The sequence below is a fragment of the Chelmon rostratus genome, chromosome 11, assembly GCF_017976325.1.
Source record: "Chelmon rostratus isolate fCheRos1 chromosome 11, fCheRos1.pri, whole genome shotgun sequence".
In the NCBI taxonomy this organism is placed as follows: Eukaryota; Metazoa; Chordata; class Actinopteri; order Chaetodontiformes; family Chaetodontidae; genus Chelmon; species Chelmon rostratus.
This window is the reverse complement of record NC_055668.1, coordinates 1,278,617-1,298,346: the sequence shown is the minus strand read 5'-3', so window position 1 is coordinate 1,298,346 and position 19,730 is coordinate 1,278,617. Positions and strand designations below refer to the sequence as shown.

At 40.4% G+C, this 19,730-nt stretch overlaps 1 protein-coding gene across 2 annotated transcripts in view; it reads right to left on the bottom strand.

Moving 5' to 3' along the window:
* Positions 1–9: 9 nt before the first annotated feature.
* Positions 10–19,730, bottom strand: part of LOC121613877 (heterogeneous nuclear ribonucleoprotein L-like) — a 45,957-nt gene continuing 26,236 nt past the window's right edge. Inside the window, exons 7-15 of one of the 2 annotated variants that reach the window (XR_006007215.1) lie at positions 19,169–19,241; positions 10,085–10,156; positions 9,515–9,732; positions 7,955–8,076; positions 7,025–7,226; positions 5,857–5,914; positions 5,518–5,616; positions 4,784–4,959; positions 10–3,968 (exon numbers count right to left, since the gene is read on the bottom strand). Coding sequence is in view for 1 of the 2 variants with exons in the window: in XM_041947568.1 (XP_041803502.1) it covers positions 4,904–4,959; positions 5,518–5,616; positions 5,857–5,914; positions 7,025–7,226; positions 7,955–8,076; positions 9,515–9,732; positions 10,085–10,156; positions 19,169–19,241 (900 nt within the window). In the remaining variant the exon portion in view is untranslated. Of the gene's footprint in view, positions 4,960–5,517; positions 5,617–5,856; positions 5,915–7,024; positions 7,227–7,954; positions 8,077–9,514; positions 9,733–10,084; positions 10,157–19,168; positions 19,242–19,730 lie in introns of both variants that reach the window. The other variant, XM_041947568.1, reaches the window with a different exon arrangement.

The following is a 19,730-nucleotide window of genomic DNA, read 5'->3' as shown; positions in this document are numbered from 1 at the left end:
TGACTTTATTCAATTTCAACATGTACATACAAGTCACAACCATAGAGATTCTTAAATGAGTGGAACAATATAGGTGTATGTGTTTTCTTAGTGATAACCAACTATTAACAACATCAAAACTTTATAGTAATATCTGCAGATCTGTCTCATATCAGCTTCAGAATAACAACAGCCCTCATTTTTCAAACCACCTTAAAGGCTCAAAAAAACCTAAACAAAAAAAAAAAAGTCCAAATAAAAACCTCCTTAGAAATACAGTAAGATTCAAGTGATGCAAGACATGTACAAACAACATCTAAATTAACAATAATTTAACTGCAAACAAAGTGGGATTCATCTGTCAAAACCTTTCACACCTTTTCCTTATTTACATATTATGTACAAAATGTAAGCCTTATTCACAAGTGTGGTGGATCCTACCAAAAGAAAGGCTCGGAGCAGTAAAACCTGCACCTCCTATATGAGATACAGGATGGAGCAGAGACAATTTGCTTTTTGTTACTGTGCTTAACCAAAGAACTGGCCTCCAAGAAGTCCAGTGTGTCCAATCATCCATTCTGTGCCTCCAAAAGGAATCTAGGCATCTTCCAGACTTTAGGTAGCCTATTTATTCATATGTTTTATGCAAAATCCAAAAAAACTTGTATGAGCATTAGATTCTAAAATATTGCAAGAAAAAATTAATATGCCACTTAATATGACAAAACAAAATGTTCTTCAGTATTATGCAATTCCAGTAGTTTTTCATGCACTGTGCAAATAGATACAGTTTATATTTGTATTTTGAAATGAACGTAAATATTTTCTGCACAGATGTGACATTGATTCACTTTTAAAAATTGATACAGTACATACTGAGTTTGAAGGTACGATTGGTCTATTTTTAAGGAAGATTAAATGTAAAACAGGAGAGCTACTCCCTGGTTCTATGTTGACACTGACACTGGTCTTACAGTAGTTATGCACTCCATTTTAAAAAGCAGTGCTTTTAGATATTTCAGATTCACTCAGCCCTCTTTTAAAAGGTTAAACTGGACTTAGGTAAAATCTCTCTTGTGTCAGGTTGCACCATGGACTCAACTGTTAATGAGAGAACTGAGCACAGCAGACCTCAAATCACAGCAAGTAAGGTGATGAGTAAACTGTTCCATGTTTCCTGATAGGACGTGTGGCCTAAACTATTAAAGATTCCATGAAATGGGCCCTTGAAATTCCTGGAAAACTGCCACTTAGTAGAAATGGTGTTTCTTCAGTGTTGCTTTCATGTTGCACTAGTGGGTGTATTGAGTCCAACCAATACAGTCATCACAAATGTTTCAACAATCCTTCCTGTCTGCTGATCCTATCGAATATGAACCACTGGTTAACACTGATGAATTAACCATCCCTGTGTGCCACCCCAACTCATTAAAGAGGAAATACATCACATTAAGGAAGTAATGATAAAAAATAGAGCTGTTCTTTAAATAACAGTCTTATAGTTTGACACATTTGGTCCAACATCTCTGATCAAAGCATCTAACAAACAAATCTGACTGTGCTTATATACACGCAGGGTTAGGAAAGCAAGTAGACCTCATGGTCAGATTCTGATGCCTGACTTGCCATTCTGTATTTTTACTACACACGTTTACCAGCAGCATTATCTAAACAGTAATGACTGGCAATAACTGACCAGTCCCTCAACCAATCCTCAGACCAGCAGCTAATCGATATGACTGCCTATCTGTAACCTGCACCTGCAGACCTGTCAAGCTTTGCACTTCTCTGCATGTTGATGCAGTGTGCATGAGGCTCTTAGAACAGCAATACTCTGAATCTCAATAGTTTGGAGGGCGGCGTCTTTTTTGTAGTCTTTCAGAAACCTAAAACACAAGCGCAAACATGTAAGAAATGGATTAAATGTTGTCTTTATCTGCTCTAAAATAAGCGGCAAATGTTAGCATGTCTGGCTAACTAGCTTATTACCTACAGTGGTAACCAAGTGGTACATCCAAATACAGCAGCTCAGTCCTCCTCTTTGATTTTTTTGGTTCCACTCCAGCAACTCCAGCCAAACTTGCATTACATACAATTGTATTTGCCAAACTCATGGCTAGCTTTTCATATCCTCAAAACCTTCTCTCTTGTAAAAGTGCAGCACGCCCTCTCAAATGACGAACAAAGCATAGCCTAAAACTAACCGCTGTATTGCTTGTGCAAGTAAGAATTTCTTCGAAAGTAAGTATCCAAATGAATCAAAGGTTATGATAGAATGAACAACATTTTAATAAGCCTCCATTTTATTATTTTTCCATTTTATTTTTAATACCATACTATGGGCGAAGCAGCTCTAATCTGAAATACACAAGCAATGCTGCTCCCTTGTACACATGACCTAGATCAACAACTGGTGAGGATGTTGTTGTTACGCCTGGGTAATGTAGCTTTAGCCTTTGTCTTTTAGCATTATATCATATATGCAGCCATTAAGTATATATCTAAAATATATGGCACATGGAAACGTCAGCTGGACATCTACAAGCATAAGCATTAGCTTACATTAGCTAGCTACACTTATAAATTCTGCCAGTGAGTCATCATTTTAGTTAACAAAATCCACAGTCATCAGCTGGAAGTGAGAATCCGGATTTTGTTTACATCTGCGAGGAACTGAAGACCTTGTGTTTCAGATATTACTGCAATTTTTGATGGTAAACGTGCCACTGTTATCACTGTGCACTCCACATGTGCAGTACCGGAAGGAAAAGCTTGACAGGCACAGGAACGGTAACTGAGAAATGTGGCTTTAACGAAGAGTCAGTTGAAGTAGCAGCAGCTCTACTGTAACAATAAGCAACTTGTTGGGCTTTTATAATGACTCAGGACGAGTCAGCAAATGCCTAATTGACATTTAAACAGCAAACGGACCACAGATTGGAGGAAGTCACATGCAGACAGGAAGCAGCTGACTGAAGAACTAAAGCCAACATTTATCAGTCTATATTTAGTGAAAACCAACATCAAGCATGTAGAACACGAAGAGCAGGGCAGTGAGGAAGAAACCCCCACATTGTTTACATCAACAGTTTGTTTTTTACATTGTTGCAATCGTACTTTAGTTGCCCAAATCATTTGCCCTACAATTTGAAAGACAGAAGAAAAACACAATAATTACTTTACTATTCTTAGAGCCTCATCAGAAGTGTGGCTGAAAAAGTCCTGAGGGTGGTGCTAAAATAAAGATCACAGAAGCATTAAAATCATGACGGTTCATGTCTTTTGGAACATGAACCTGGTCAGTAATTTTTGACAATCTGCCCATATTTCTCTGATATTTCTTGTGTCTAGGTTCAACATTTGGTGACGTGGGGAAGCTGAAGGTGGGGCTGAAGAGACAGTAAGTTTTCAAAAACATTAGAATTTGTCCTTTAGGAAATATGAATATTCATAGAGATTATGCCATTAGTTTCCAGTAACCATGTAATAGACCAAAGTGTGGTCTGAAAATTCTGACCTTATGCTGATGATAGAGGATAAGTCAGGTCAAAGGATCACCAAAACTGTTCAGAGCCTTCCTCTGGGGACCATCAATATCCACAGCATAACAACTGGCCAGTAGTGGAGTCATCTCACTTTGGCCATAGTGCTTGAGCGTACAGTGGAGTGTCACCTCTGTCCTTAGGCCTTACAGCTGCCAAGGCAAAAACTTCACGTAGCACGAATGAACTCTAAATAAGAACTTGTGTTAAAATCGTATCCACATTTACTGTATATGTTCAATGACAATCCAAAACAACACACTACCAGTTTTTTTAAACATTAAAGTTAGAATGTCGAAGATTTTCATTTATATAAATGTCTGTTAAGTCACTATCCATCACTGAATGAGGTAACACAATGGTGATTGAGCCTATGGCTTACTGATGAATGTATTGCAATATTTAAATATTTGTAGTATTACGGACTGGATGTCGGTGTCGACATTCCTGCAAAGAAAAAAAAAATGCTGTATTAAGTCAGTGCTAATGCAAACCAAACATTTACTACTGCTGCAGCTTGGCATTCAAAGCATTTAACTGGCAAAACATGAGTAGACTTTAATTGTGAAGTAGTCATAAGAAGTGCAATGTGTTTGTCAGTGAGTTTTGCACTTACCCCTATCGCCCATCAAAAATACATATACAAAACAGTCATTTTAGGCAAACCTTTTTTCCTATTACAGAGAGCAAAGGGACGAGAAGGAGCAGCCAGAGCGAGCTGTGTCCAGCTTATCAGAGAGCTAACCAACTCCTCTGACTGTCCCTGTCAAATCATAGTCGCTCACAGAGTGATAGAAGAAGGCCAACTATTGCCTGACCTCTTAATTAATTAATAGTAGTTTGTCCCAAAATAATGTGACCTGTAGTATTAAACTGCAATTACTTTTGCCAACAGTAACTACGGGTGTCGCCAAAACAACCGGGACTGAAATCATCAAGAGTGCCACATTAAAATATTATTTCAGTCACCAAGTGCCATGTGCACAGATGTCAGACCAACACTGTCTGTTTGTCTGCCAGTCTAGGTCCACAGCTAAAGACAAGTTTACCATGCAGTGAAGGCATCTGGGACAAACATGAGCAGAGTACTCCAGTTGTCCGACATGACAGTAGAAGCACTATTAGGGTTTTTAAGACAGTCACTAGTCTGTCCGCTTGTTGGCTTGTTATTGGAAGGTGGGATGATGGGTGCAGGTTTGATGTTCAATGTGGAGACAATGACAGTGTCTTTTCTTTCTTTTTATTTCCATCTTCTTTATCACCTTAAAAGGGCACCAGTCATGCAGTCTCTTCTTCTTTCACTTTTCCTCCATTTGTCTCTCGTGGTCCCTCTCCCAGGTCAGAGGTCAGCCATCATCAGGCTCAGCAGGCTGTGCAACTTTTTATAGATGAGACGAGGTGGAGAAACACAGCTTCAGGGTGTATGGGTTGGACCCATCTGAAACCGCACACACACACACACACACACACACACACACACACACACACACAGATACATACACACTTTGTATTAGAGCCTGTCTGAGACATTAGCCAGCCCCTGCCACAGATTTACGGGCATACACTGAATCAGTCATCAGTGACAGGAATGTTAAACTATCATGCAACCTTCACGACACAGGCTTGCCTTCCTGTACTTAAATGTCCAGTATGGAGGATTTAGTGACATCTAGTGGTGAGGTTGCACATTGTAACCAAAGGACTATACCTTACCTTTACTGTGATGTCTTACATGTGAAAAAAATGTTTATGCCTGGTACAGAATTTCCCCAGCTGGGGATTAATAAAGTATATCTTATCTTATCTTATCTTAAAAATACTAGGAAGTATGGTGTGTCAATCAGTATTATGGAAAAGGAACTGGAAAGTGTAACTAGATATACATCGATTTTACTTTCAGGTGTACATGTAATCAAGCTGCATGAGATCTTGACAGAGTGGACATTGAGTTTTATGAATGCTTGTCGGACAGGAGGTGTCTTTCAGACAGACTTACTGGGTATCCTGATCTGGTAGTGGTTGAGAACAGTAAGAACCTCCACAGCCTCTGTCTTACTGTCAAACTCTAACAAGCCAGAGATGGTCTTAGAGGAGGCTGAGGGAGAGAGAGAAATAAAATGAGATTAAATAGAGCAGTAGCTAAGTAAAACCAGAGAGAGAGAAGGTGTGGGAGGAGGGAGTAACATGTAAGTAATAAAATCACTTAACTTTGAAATTCAGCAGTTCATAAAGAGAAGCAAAAGAAACAGTCTTTTCACAGACTGACTACAAAAAGAGGACACAAACTTTATAAACAAGATCCTAGTAAAAAGCCACACACTGAAGTTCTGCTTACGTTTGGCATCAAACATCTTGAATTTGACGAAGCCCGGCACATCATGCTCCGTACACAGCTGCCAAAACACACACAGCAGCAAATGTATGAGCAAAGCTGTATTAGGCAAAACTTAGATGTTAAACTTCAGCCATCATATGGCCTGATCTGGAGGTGGGTTTCAACTCAGACAAGTCTCCATGTGCTCCCAGCAGGACTGCCCCTCCCTGCATCATGACATTTCTGACATCAGCTCAAACAGCTGCAAAAGCACATTTTGATATGAAATATTGGCGTGCTCATTTCAACTGATGATGAACCTGCAAGAATAAGCAGGATGACACTTGAAATAATTATGAATAATATTTAAAAATCTTATGTATATACATATACTGTAAGAGCAGGTGTTGTTTCTTAGAGGGACATGGTAAATGAACTGTATTTATATAGCACTTTTCCTGCCTGATGACCACTCAAAGCGCTTTACAACAAGTCTGCATTCAACCATTCATACACACACATTCATATGATGGTGGCTAGGCCACGTGCTCATTATGGGCTTTACCCATTCACACACACTTACACCCTGATGGTACAGCATTTGGAGCAATTTGGAGTTCAGTATTTCGCCCAAGGACACTTCAACAAGTCGACTGCCCAGGCCAGGGACTGTACCACTGACGACCGCTCTACCGCCTGAGCCACAGCCGCCTTATGTTTTAATATTCAATATCTGCTAAAAACATTATGTAGTATTAGATATAGCATGTAGTAGGTTCATAATATTTATGAAGGCATGCATGTATTTCTAATAAATGTTTAATAAACTATGCAATGTAAGGAAAATTACATTTTTTGGGCATATTTGTCTGGCACACTAACTCAATAATTTGCATTGTCACTGGTCCTGAGTTTGACTCAGCTGGTTGGATTTAATGTAAGAAACAATGCATCCATACTCCAGTATTTGTCTTTGAAAAATCTTTGCACATATCTGCGAAAATAAATGAGGAATTTATGAAAATATTTAGAAACATACAGTATGTACTTTCTATGTACATATATGTGATTTATATGTTTTGACTATTGGCGAGAGGCAAACATTTACATAAATGTTACTTTTGTAAATCAATCAGATTAACACCAGATTGTTGTGCTGAAGTACTTTTATCAGACAGAAGTTCCATACCCTCAGTAAATGGTCCTGGGATATGCATGGAGGAACGTTGTAGTAGTGGAGCACTGCAGATGGTGGTTGAATGATGTTTTTGGAGGCCTGTCCAGCGCTGCTGAAGCGGTTGTTCCTGGTCATGGCAAAGTCCTTATAGCTGCTGCTGCCATCCTCTAACTCAAACACCTGACTGGGGATCACTGCATGCTGCTTAGACACACTGCACACAACACAACACCTGTGTTTCCCATCTGATCAAAATCATGTGTTTGCTTTTCATTAAAGAGCAGAAATACTATAAACACCACCACAACATATCATAAATCAAGGTTGTAGTGTTGAGACTGTGAACTGTGTAGTGCCACCAAGAGGACAAGGGGCCTTTTTGATTTGATTTATTAATGGATATAGAAAACACAACGAACCCAAGTGGTAACATATTAAAGTGAGAAAACATTTTTACATGGTCCCAATTGTCATTCATGGGGTGAAAAAGATTCACTAATGCTTTTCTTTGTTTTATAGCATAGTCAATTAAATATATTTGGCTTTTGGACTGTTGGTCAGATAAAACATCTGAAAACTTGTGGCTCTTATTATTATATTATTTACTATATTATTATATAACTTATTACTACTTATTGAAAGAAATAATGAAGAGATTAACAAACACTATACAACCACAGATACTCTATGTATATATTAAACTTGTGGTGGTGCTTTAGTTGATTCATGCTTTCTGTTCTGACATTTTCAGTTTGCCACTTAATCAGAAACCTTCTATTTGTAACATTAATTTAGATAGATGTGACATATTTAGGATCTATAATTCAGCGATATTGCATCTGACTCATTTTTGCAAGAATAATCTTTATAACACACGTGGCAAGGTAATGACCGGAAAGACGTGAAACTTAGAGTGTAGGTGTGTGTTGATCTACTTCTCACCAGACATTGAGTCTCTTGCCAAACACCTTGATGCTGTTGAGATGTGTGATGGCTCTGTCCACAGCATACTCATCTCCCATCTCAACCAACGCTGTGCCAGGAACACTCTTCATAAACTTTACCTACAACCACATACATACTCACAATTAGCAGCTGTCTTATAAAAGCAATATACATTATGATCCATCTCCACTCACCTTTTCAGATGTAACACTAATAAATAAATACATACAATATAATAATAAATATATTTGTAATGATTCCTTAAAGGACAGATTCAGAGAGAGAGAGAGAGAGAGAGAGAGAGAGAGGTACTCAGAGCAAAGCAGAGGAGATCCTAACTGCCCTGGAAAGACACAAAAACTGCCCCATCACGCAAACTTGGGTTTCGTCAGCTGTGGTACCGGTCTTTTAACCAATGAAGTGCAATTTCCCGGCTTCACACACAGAGGCATCAAAGACCATGATGTGGGACAACACAATGAATGTAAAGTGTAGGGCTAACACAAACAAGCAGTAAGCACAATTACTGAGGTACATCAAACAGCAACAATAGGACTCGACAGTCTGTTAATTAAGTAAGGCTTACACTACAATAAAGCTATTACTAGCTATTATTATTAGCCCGTCTCTGGCCAGACAATAGCCCCTTACTTCAGATCGCTTTAGGGAGCGATTAACATGTGTGTCTGGTAGGTCCAAAGGAGATTCTTCAAGCTCGGACAATGATGGGGCCATTGCAGTGCTTAGTTGGTGGGTCTGACAGCAGGTTAGTCCTTGTATGGCAGCAGGTAAAACAGTGAGATGTCAGCTTATTTGAAAGAGAGCAGGACATAGAAGTTATCCTAGTCTGTATCTTCCTTCTGTTCCTTCTGTTGCTCGTCCAGAAGTACAAATGCTTCATTAGGAACTCCTTTAGCAACTCTTCGTTGCAGTGGAGAAGCAAGGTGGAGCGGGCTGCGGCGATTCTTATATCCTTGGTTATGTCATGCCCCTGTCACAGGGATGAAGGGGCCTAGCTAGCCTGGTAGGTACTTCTTTTAGATTCCCAACGGTTTGGTGAATCTGAAAAAAGACATATTCTCTACATGGTATGGTGACACGATGTCCTGTTGTAGTAGGCTTTGGCTCCTTTAACACTGGCTTCCAAGTTCTTCGGGGCCCAAGCGAACATGGCCCGAACGTTGTTGTGCATAAGTGGTTGCAACACTGACTTCCTCAGGTCGGTACAAGAGGTACAGCGGAAGGTTCATCTCTCTTCCAATCATCATGTGACACCAAGGGGAGTTTCACATCACAATAGTGCAGTAGTTGATTGTGAGTTGAGTTGAGAATCTGCCAATTGGTTTAAACACCAGCCAGATTGGCGAGTTGTAGGTCAAGTTCCATTCCTTGATAATATGCCTCTGTAGCAAATTGTCAAGGGTCTCTTGGATGAATTTGACGGTTGCAAACAGGATTTCACCATCCACCACATTTCCAACAGTTTTGTTTGTTTCTCTAATAGACAAGAAACAGCAAAATCTGTCAAACACCAACTTAAAATACACGCACACCTACCTTCTCAATGTTTCCATAGAGGCAGAAGAGATTGAAGATGCGGGTGCAGTTCATCTTGGATGGATGGAGGCCACTCACCATGGCAACGGAGCTGGGGGCATGGCTAGAGTATGAGGATGATGACTGGGGTAGAGGGTAGGACACCATGTCTGGAACATCCACTGAGGCGAGCTTGTACCTGCTGTTGCCAGGCAGAGGCAGCAGGGGGCAGGGTGGACCTGAGGAGGCAGAGACAATACAAGCTGAGATTCCCAACTCACTTCAGTTCAATAAAGTTCCCTGAAATTCATCTCATTAGAGCAAGACTACTTGCGTGTATTGTTTTATGTGGCTGGAGTATCTTCAGGAGGGTTCCCACAATTTGAAAAAAGTGCAACCATTGTTATGTAGAGCATTTCACTATCACACACACACCTGCATTGTTTTGATAACCCTTTTCACCCCTCACAGTGTGTGTATGTGTGAGTGTTGTGAGAGAGCTGACATTAAAGTGAGTGTAATTGGCAGGGATACATTTTCAAATGCAGGTGAAGGTGCTACACCATGTGTGTGTGTGTGTCTTAGTCTTACCATAGCCGTTATCACTGTAGGATGATGGATGTTCTCCTAAAATGGCCTGTCTCTGCCTGCCCTTTCCACGGTCTGTAACACGCATACACACACACACACAAACACACACACACAATTAGATTATGTGCAAGGCCCACAGTAATTTACAGGCATTTAATCCAGAACAAGGCCACATCAGTGTCATACAGTATGAAACTCCCTGTTTGTTCCAGACAGAGCCAAAATGTACTCTTAGGGCTGGGTGATTACAGACAGTTTGGGTGATAATTTTACTGTTCACCTTTGCTTCCTCTTCCAAATTCGGTTTTACTAACCTGGGGCTTTATTACAACCTGTCTGACGGTCTGACTGCTTGTGTCTCTCGACCCACTGCACCTATCTTTAGTGATGTTGATATGTTCCCAGATCTCAGCAATTACCTTTGTTATTACAACGCTAATTTTGCTGCCAGAAATGATGCAAAAAACCAACAAAAATACGACCCAAGTTGCAGAAAATGTCCTTTGTTATATCCTTTAACAGACAGCCACAAGGCTACACAACAGTAGATTTAAGGGAAACTGCTGTAGCAGAAGGTGAGCTGTCAGTTGTTAGTTGGGCTCTATTGGATGGAAACAGGAATATCAATAGACCATTCCTATAAGCAACCCATGTAACCATGTCATTAACTGCAAACACATTATTGTGAACAGGAGGTTTAACAGAGGTACAAGGTACATTAACAGGACAGCTGGAAACTTCCTTTGCCCTGTGCAATGTACAAAAACACAAAACTTTAAAGGGAAATTTCACAAAACCAGGGTCTTCTTTTCATTATTTTGTCTATCATTTCTATTTATCCAGTCATCCATTTTCAGACGCTGCATTGGCAACAGGTTAAGCAAGGTAGTCCTCATGTCCTTCTCCCCAGCCACAATCTCTAACTCCTCCTGGGGATCCCAAGACACTCCCAGGCCAGATGGGGTATGTAATCCCTCCAGCGTGATCTGGGTCAGTCCTGGGGTCTCCACGCATTTGAATGTGAAAACCTCCAGAAGTCATCCTAATCAGACAACTGGGGTCTTTTGAAGTGAGGGGGCTGCAGTTCTACTACTTTGAGTAACTTTCAAATGTCTGAGCTCTTCATCCTCTCTTTAAGGTTGAGCAGAGCCTTCACCATCAAAAGGAAGTATGCAATAATAATAATAAACTTTATTTGTATAGCACGTTTCATAAAGAAATGCAGCTCAAAGTACTTTACAAGTGCCTCACATAAAAGACACAGAATGAACATAGAAACAGGGATAGAATATGAATGTAAAATACAGTGGAGATAAAACCCACTTGATAATAATTGCAAAAATAAGATAAGGATGAAAATTAAGACAATGCATAATATAAGATGTAAAATAAAACCACTGAACAATAGTAATAAAATAAAGTTGAAGGATAGAATGCATAAAACCAAGCAAAATACAACAATTTAAAAGAAGTGCAGCAGTGTATAAGCATGAGGCAAAGCACAAAAATTCCAGGCCTGTATCAGAAAAGTCACAGCGAGTTAATGGCTAAAGTGAAGAGATGAGTTTAAGCTTCTCTGATATCGATATCGATATGTGTTCAACCGGTGTAGGCAACATAATCCACAAAAATCAGAGACGCACCACACTAGACTTTCCCTTATCTCCTGCACTTAGAGGCACCATCAAACAGAACAAGGTGCAATCCTGGCAGTGCCCACAGGCCACTGGGAACGTTCTCTTCTAGCTAATTGCTGAGATCTGAGACACAATAACATTAACTAGCCTTTGAAATGAACCAAATCGCAACCATTTTGAACATTATCCAAATATATCAGATTAGAGATGGACAAGATCATGCTGCAGGAGTGGTTTTAAGTTTTTATGGATGTTTTCATAATCTGAAAACTTGTCACAATAGAATTCTGACATTATATACAGCTGTAATTATAACAGCTGTGAAGCTTGTATTCTCCGTGGTGGCACAAACTACAGTATTTATACAACAGGGGCACCTTCTAGTTATGCATTTTGTTTGACATATTTTGCAACATTTTGGTTAAAACACACACACACACACACACACACACACACACACACACAATGAAGGTGGCTACCGAAATAGAGATGACCTCATTTCACTCATATAATGTACATAACAGCTCAAAAAAAGATGGACTTTTAAACAGCGTGTCATGTCTGCCTCTGTGTTGGTATTCAGATACTGGAGGGAGGTAAGTCAAGTAGAGGAGTCATTGCTTCATTCACTCTAGTCCTTCCACAAGCCAATACAGACATACAGACAAACCCTATTCCAAACAAGTGGGGGCGCTATGTAAAACATGAATAAAACAGAATGTGATCATTTTCTCATCCAGCACAAAGACAATATGTTTAATACTTTACCTAATCAATTTCATATTTTTTGTAAATATCTGCTTATTCTGAATTCGATGCAGCATCATGTTTTAAACAAGTTGGAACAGGAGTAACAAAAGACTGGGAGTTCCCAAACAGTGTCCACACAGGTGTTTCTGGGGCAATCCAAAAACCCCTGTGTGGAACATCCCACAGGTAAACAGGCTGAGGGGCTCGGCCATTCACAGCGAGGAGGGAGCGAGGTTCAACACTTTGTGACTACTACAGGTTACTACATGGGCTCAGGAACACTTTGTAAAACTGTTGTCAGTGAACACAGTTTGCTTGCAAATGACTGTATCTGCTTTTATTTATGTTTTGCACAGTGTCTGCTCAGTGACTCTGCGCTGTACCTGTTTTGTCAGTTGTTGTGTGTTGAAGGTATATGAGTTTCTATAAACCACACTCGTGACTAATGATTATACACCCCAGAAAAACAAAAATTCAATACACTTTATGGTAATGATGAAGGTGAGTAAATAAGAAATAAACAGCTTTAAGGTGGTTTTATTGAGGGAGAGGCAGGTATAATGATACAGAGGTCATGTGAACAGAGATATGAAAGAGACAGTACCTGTGAGGCATCAAGCTTTCTCTTTTTTTCTCCCTCAGCATGAAAGAACATCAACCTGCATTACATTATCATCATAATGATAAAAACATAATCATCATCATCATCACATCATCAATGCTGTGGCTGTTAAACACATCACTTTTCTCATTCACAACACAGTGAGCATACTTACTACACAATGCAGCAATAACACTGCATACAAGCTATATATTACATTGGAGGCACATTGCAGTGACAGTTTTTTTAAGAGCTTGAGTCAGCTGAAGAGGGAGAAGTATCCCTCCCCCACCCCCCTCCCACCCCCGCACACAGCTCAGCAGTTATTTGGCAGAGTGCTGATGCACTGCTGTGTTATATCCTGAAGACAGGTGCACACACATCAACACACAGCAGTTTAGAGGAGAGATACTACAGCAGTGAAAAGTGAGAAGGCTTGGAGGTAATCCAGACAGCAGGATGGCCATCCACACTGACCTTCACACCACAGATTAGCAGCACACGCAGTCGCGCATGTTTCTCTGGTAATGTTCAGAGAACCTGGTTATTTAGAGGCAGCTGAGCTGAGCTACTGTGTGGATCAGCTAGGTGCTGCCACCAAGAACAGCTTCTGCATTTGATGTTGATCTTCACTGCAATGAATATGACCAACTGAGACAAAAGAAAGAGTTAAATCACAAAAACAGATCCCTCTCAGACCAGGTCCCCTGGAGCTTTGATTATTTCCCAGCTGGAGTTACCAGCTTCTTCATGAAGGCAATGACAACAGCAAATTTAAAATCTACAGCAACCTGCAGTCACTCTGCATCTCCAGCAGACCCAGAGGGACCTGCTGCACGTGTCGACTTTTATCAGACTGTGGACAAAAACACAGCAGCACCGGTCTGTGTGGCTGTCAGGACAGAGGGCTGCTTCTCCGTCCTTGGTTGTGACCTTGTGCAAGCCGATCTGACGCAACATGAGCAATGTACCAACACACACACACACACATACACTCACACACACAAATCTTCTAAATACTGTAACCAAAAGAGGAGAGTAAAGGACGAGAGGGAATAACTGGAGTGGGAAAGAACATGGAAGGAGAGGGTGACAGAAAAGAAAGAGAAGAATAGAAAAGTGACAAGGTTGTTGCTTTCAGAGTAACAGAAGGGAAAGATGCTGGGGAAGGGAGGAAGAAAATCATGTGGATTGAAAAGCTAGCAGAAAAAAGAGAAGGAAGGTATACAAAAACAAGCAGTACAAAGGGACAGGAGAAAGAGGAAGGAGAGAATAGGGTACAGGATGTGAATGGAGGACAGAGGACGAACAGATTGCTGAGGAGCAGGAGGGAGCAGTGGAGGGAGAGGTATGTTGGAGGAAAGACGAGAAGGACGTGACAGGAGGGTGAGAGGATTAGCAGAAACAAGATGATGAGAGGGCAAAAGATGAAAGGATGAGAAGCATGAGAAGATAAACAGAGAGGTGGATGAGCTTAAAGGAGAAGGAGAAACGAAAAGGAGAGGAGTGACATGCTGGTATGAAAGCTGCTACCAAAGAGATGTGGACTGTAGCATAGAGAAGCTACAGAGAAGAGAGTAAAAACAGGAAGTATTATAAGCCTCATAACACGCAAAATACATGTGGAGGTTGAAGTGTTCTATTCTTTTCTGACAACAACGTAGTGCTTAACAACTGTAACTCAGCAGGTGCTATCTGTACAGTAGGAGAAAATTTCACACATCCCGTAAGCACCTGCATATGCAGCACACAATCCAGAGTAACCAATCAGCATCTGTTCATTTTGTGTGTGCTTAGAGTGACATTCAAGATGATCACTTTTCATAAACACATCCAACTTTTCCATGAGAGTATTACAGAAATCACATGATTCAATGCCTCCTCCAGGCTGAATGCTAGCAGTGCAAGTGACTCGATGAGCTCTGGAAAACACAAAGTCTACAAATGATCTGAGAAATGTTCCAGGCCATCCTTAAAGTTAATACTCCATGCTGGAATATGAATCTGCAGGCACATTTAAAACAACCAAACTGTGTTTCTCCTCATTTAAAAAAATGAAAGAGAAGTAGCACTGCTGTGATGTTGTTTGGACTCATGCAGTATGTAATTCATCATGTTTCTGTTTAGAGGTGATAAAAATGAGAGAGAATAGCCAGAGAAAGGTGACTGATCATAGCTGTCATAATATCTTTGTAGTTCAGACAATGAAAACACTGCAGTAACAGGACTTGAGGTTATAAGATCACTTTAGTGGAGCTCACCATTCAGCACCACCACCAGACTAGACAGGGCTAGGACAGCAGCCTGTTATTTTTCATATGACTCTTGTATATGTACTGTTCCTGAATTTGAATGGCTCACAGTAAGTAATCACAATATTTTTATTTTTAATCTGATTCTGGTTCTTTTATTGAGCATGAATGAATTATTTCCTCACATACAGGATTCCTTTTGTGTGATAATTACACACTTGTGTTCCCAAACGTGTCTTCCCCGTGTGTGAAGCATAAATCTGGCTTTAGTAAATATCCCCTGAAGCATCTCACTTGGAGAGAATTTTCAGTAAATCATGTATTTGGACTGTATTTTGGGAAATGGATTGCATCGTGCAGAGCACTAGTCTAGCAACCCTTGAAAAGTGGCCCAGCCCACTTACCCTTTCACACACACTTTCATACACTGATGGCAGAGGCAATGCAAGGTGCCAGCCTGCTTATTAGGACCCATACAAAGCTTTCTATCCAAAGCATCACATCACATTTCTCTCCTCACCAATTCACACACACACTTTCACACACTGATGACACAGCAATTTGGGGTATCTTGACCAAGGACGTTTCAACATGCAGACCGGGGGTGCTGGGGATTGAACCACCAACCTTCTGATTAGTGGTCGACCTGCTCTACCTACCTGCCCCTATATTGGTTAATACTCTCCTCTAAAAAAACTGAACAAATGTTGTATACAATCCTCACTTAACACTCCCCTCATTTCTGTCTGTGATGAACATTATCTAAAAAAGACAGTCTTCCTAATAAACCGTGTGTGACCAGTGATTCCCATGACTGTGATTCCCATTGGACAGTGTTCAGTAATGGCTTGCCCCTGTCTGCGTCCCTGCAATGTGCCTCCACTAAAACAGAAAACACTGGAGATATGATTTATTTAGTGAATATATATCACAGAGTTGGGACCAGTTCACAGTGGTTTCAATCATTTCATGAATCGTTAGAAAGAGTTCAGTGCAATAGTGAGCCCTACAGCCTCCAATGTTCACTATACACCCCAAGAATTAGCAATTAGTGATCTTTAAAGGTTTCCTGTGGAGTTTTAGACCTCTAGTAGGGCCATGGAGCTCTTTTTGGATTAGTGGGTCTTTGTTGTTTATCCTTCGTAAGTGCACAAGGATGCACATGCACATACTCGTGGTTGATGCAATTCACAGTCCTACAAATGGTGTCACACTGTTTCAGTGATCAACAGTGATCGGTGATCTAATCAATGCTGCATTTAAAATGCCATTGCAAATGTTTTATGAGGAAGGGCATGCACTTGACATACGTGTTAGACTTCAACAATACACAGTTCCTTTTTAATGAGAAACACTGTAAACAGTACTTTTGTCTGTTTGCAAGAAAACTCCACAGGCCCCCTTTAAAGTGTCATCACTTTCCCGGGACTCACCACTAATGCGACAAAAATGTAAAAAGAATGGGACATTTATTATTTATTACTTAATTATTTACCAGTTGCTTATAGTTGAACTATGAAGACACTTTAGATGTTGTTGTTACTGCATATTTTCATTCATGTTGTCTCACATCTCATTTCCTGAATTGATTGAATTAAGAATGAACCGACCCCAACATCAAGCTCATCACACACTTTTCAGAAAGAATCCTCAGCTACACACCACATACAGTACAAAGACTGCAGCATTTAGAGAAGGTCACTGTACACACCGAGGCCATGCAGAGATAACAGAGATTGTTGTTGATCAATTACAGTTTGAGCGATGTTTGACCTTGTTTTAAACAAGGCACTGAGGTATTTCAATGAATTGCTGTATCAGAACTATTCCAGTCAGCACTCTGAGAGCAACATTATGAGAAAGGAACATCCATGCATGCGTCTGAGTGTACAGCAAGTCTAATCAGGGGATTCAGATTAGGGGTGTCACAATATACTGGCTTTCACCCGTATCACAATATTTACTAAAGTGTGTAGAATAATGTGTCATTTTCAAATTTAGGTTTGTTTTTCTCCAAAACTGACCCTTCTATGTGCACAGTTCACACACACACACACACACACACACACACACACACACACACATAGGCATTTACTACAAATTGCATTGCTCGACTCTCGTGATGTCAGAGCTGTCATCGCTGAAAGTGAAACTATTCACTGCAGCTACGATCCTGCTGCACACCAGCTGAGAATCAGCTCTTTCCTCATCACTGCATCCATCAGTTTTTATTAAACTAGTTTAGCAGAGCAGCCTTTCATTAAATATTCAGGTGACAAAAATATTATATGTCAAGTCAGACCTCATGAATGCAGTTTGGTGAAATTGTATTTTTCAGTTTGTACTGATGTAGTCTTTCTTTGAAGATTCTATTGTTGAATTCAGTGTTAAATGTTTTATGTCTAAAGACCAGGCTGGAAATGGATGGTTGGATCAGTGTATTTTTTGGATTAATAATTAAGCTCAATAGTGTATTATCTTTTACATAATACCAACCCTGCAATTGTTTTTTCATTATCACTAGGTTGCACACACATGCAAGCACGCACACACTGTGTCCCATGTTCATTTATACAGCCAACTACTCTATTTAACTGCCTATTCTATCTATACACTGTATCTATCTAGCTTTATATTGCGTTTTTTCTGCAATGTGTTCTGCATTTGCACAAAGGAGGATGCTCTTTGAATTTGGCAATGAAATGATACATATTTTAATAATAGTTCTCAATATTATTATAGTATGCACCATAAATGTTAGCATTATTGTGATATTTGTGACACAGTAAAAGTCTAATGAAAATGTGATATTGTGACAGCCCTAATTCAGATGGCATAAAGTGACATAGAGCAGATTAGGCCAGACTTTTATACTGTAGACTAGCCAGAGTTTTGACTCTGAATATGCTATTTCTGGTCCACAATATTGAGCTTCTAACCAGAAAGATTCAGTCAGATTTTTCATTGAAAACAAATCAAAAAGGGCATTCTAAAGCATACAGTACATTTTCACGTGTTTGCTAGAAAACCTGCATGATCGTCATTAAAAAGAATCTGTGTGGACTAGACATCTGGCCAGACTACTTCTCCAGACAGAGAAGGCGATTAAAAACACAGGGTGGAGTAGCTAGATAGAAGGAAGTGCTACTGGAGTCCTGCAGACAGAGGTGGGACTGAGGCCTCCTGGGCATGTTGAAGCAGCAGCTGCATGGTGGTCAGCAGGAGTGAGATCCATCTCTTTTTCTCCCTCTCTCTCTCTCTCTCTCTCTCTCTCTTTTTGCTGGGTTGCAGGAGGTGAAGATGGAAGAAAGCTGCTGTGCATGGTCAGCCTGACGTCCATTCCTCTTTCTCTGTTCTCTCTCTCCCTCAATGTTTCTCTCTCTCTCGCTCTCCTCATGGTAAGCGGAGGTGCAAGGCTTGTGAGACACCGGTGACTGGCTGATGTGAGAGTGGAGATTGGAGATGGAGAGACGGGAGGCGGAGGAGTCTTGGTGTGATGGAGGCCTATGGTCCAAACTGTTTATGACTATACTCTTAATCCACAGTCGGAGACTGACCCTTAATGACTGAAGATCTGGACACAGTTTCACAAATTATGTGAAGACTAAGACCATTTCCATCTTTTGGTGTAACACAAATCAAGGGTGGCTGCAGTGGAGGGAAATGTGCCACTACAGAGCATTCAGACTAAAAACAAAGTCCCACCCTCCACATCACAAGATCTCCAGTATTGCAAAAAAGAACGATAACCCCAAACATCCAGTGTTCATATTCTGACCTCAACGTAAGTATGAAATACACACAAAAGACAAATACAGACAGAGAGAGACAGTGTATGTCTTACCTCGTCTGACCAGGTATGGTTTAGTGTAGTCCCAGCTCTCATTGTCGTTCTTAATCACGTTCAGACGTGTTGGCTGTGGACACAAAGATAAAATAATTTTTAGGATGCAGTTACATGCATCATAGATATACAGGATCTGCATTCTTGGTCTACCTTTATTCACTATATACATAAATAATATCCTCCACATTGTAAAGCACTATTTTATGGAGGTGATGCTATTTTATATGCAGCAGGCTCTTCTTTAAATGGGGACACCGCAAATCTACAGTCTGCCTTTAATACATTTTAAATCGCTCTCATTCATCATGAGCTTGTTTGTTGAAAAGACAAATGCTATAATAATTTCAAGAAGACAGAAGAGAAATATTAATCAGTGCACATCGTGTTAGCATCTGCAGTTTCCCCTCCTTTTTGTCCCGTTGTGTCTTTGTGTTTCCCTCCCCTCTGTCTCCTGTCTGTCTCGTCTGTGTGTCTAACTGCAGGCTGTCTCTGGCAGGTCTGGTCCAGCCTCCTCCTCTCCTGTCCTCACCTGACACGAATCAGTCAATCAAGACTCACC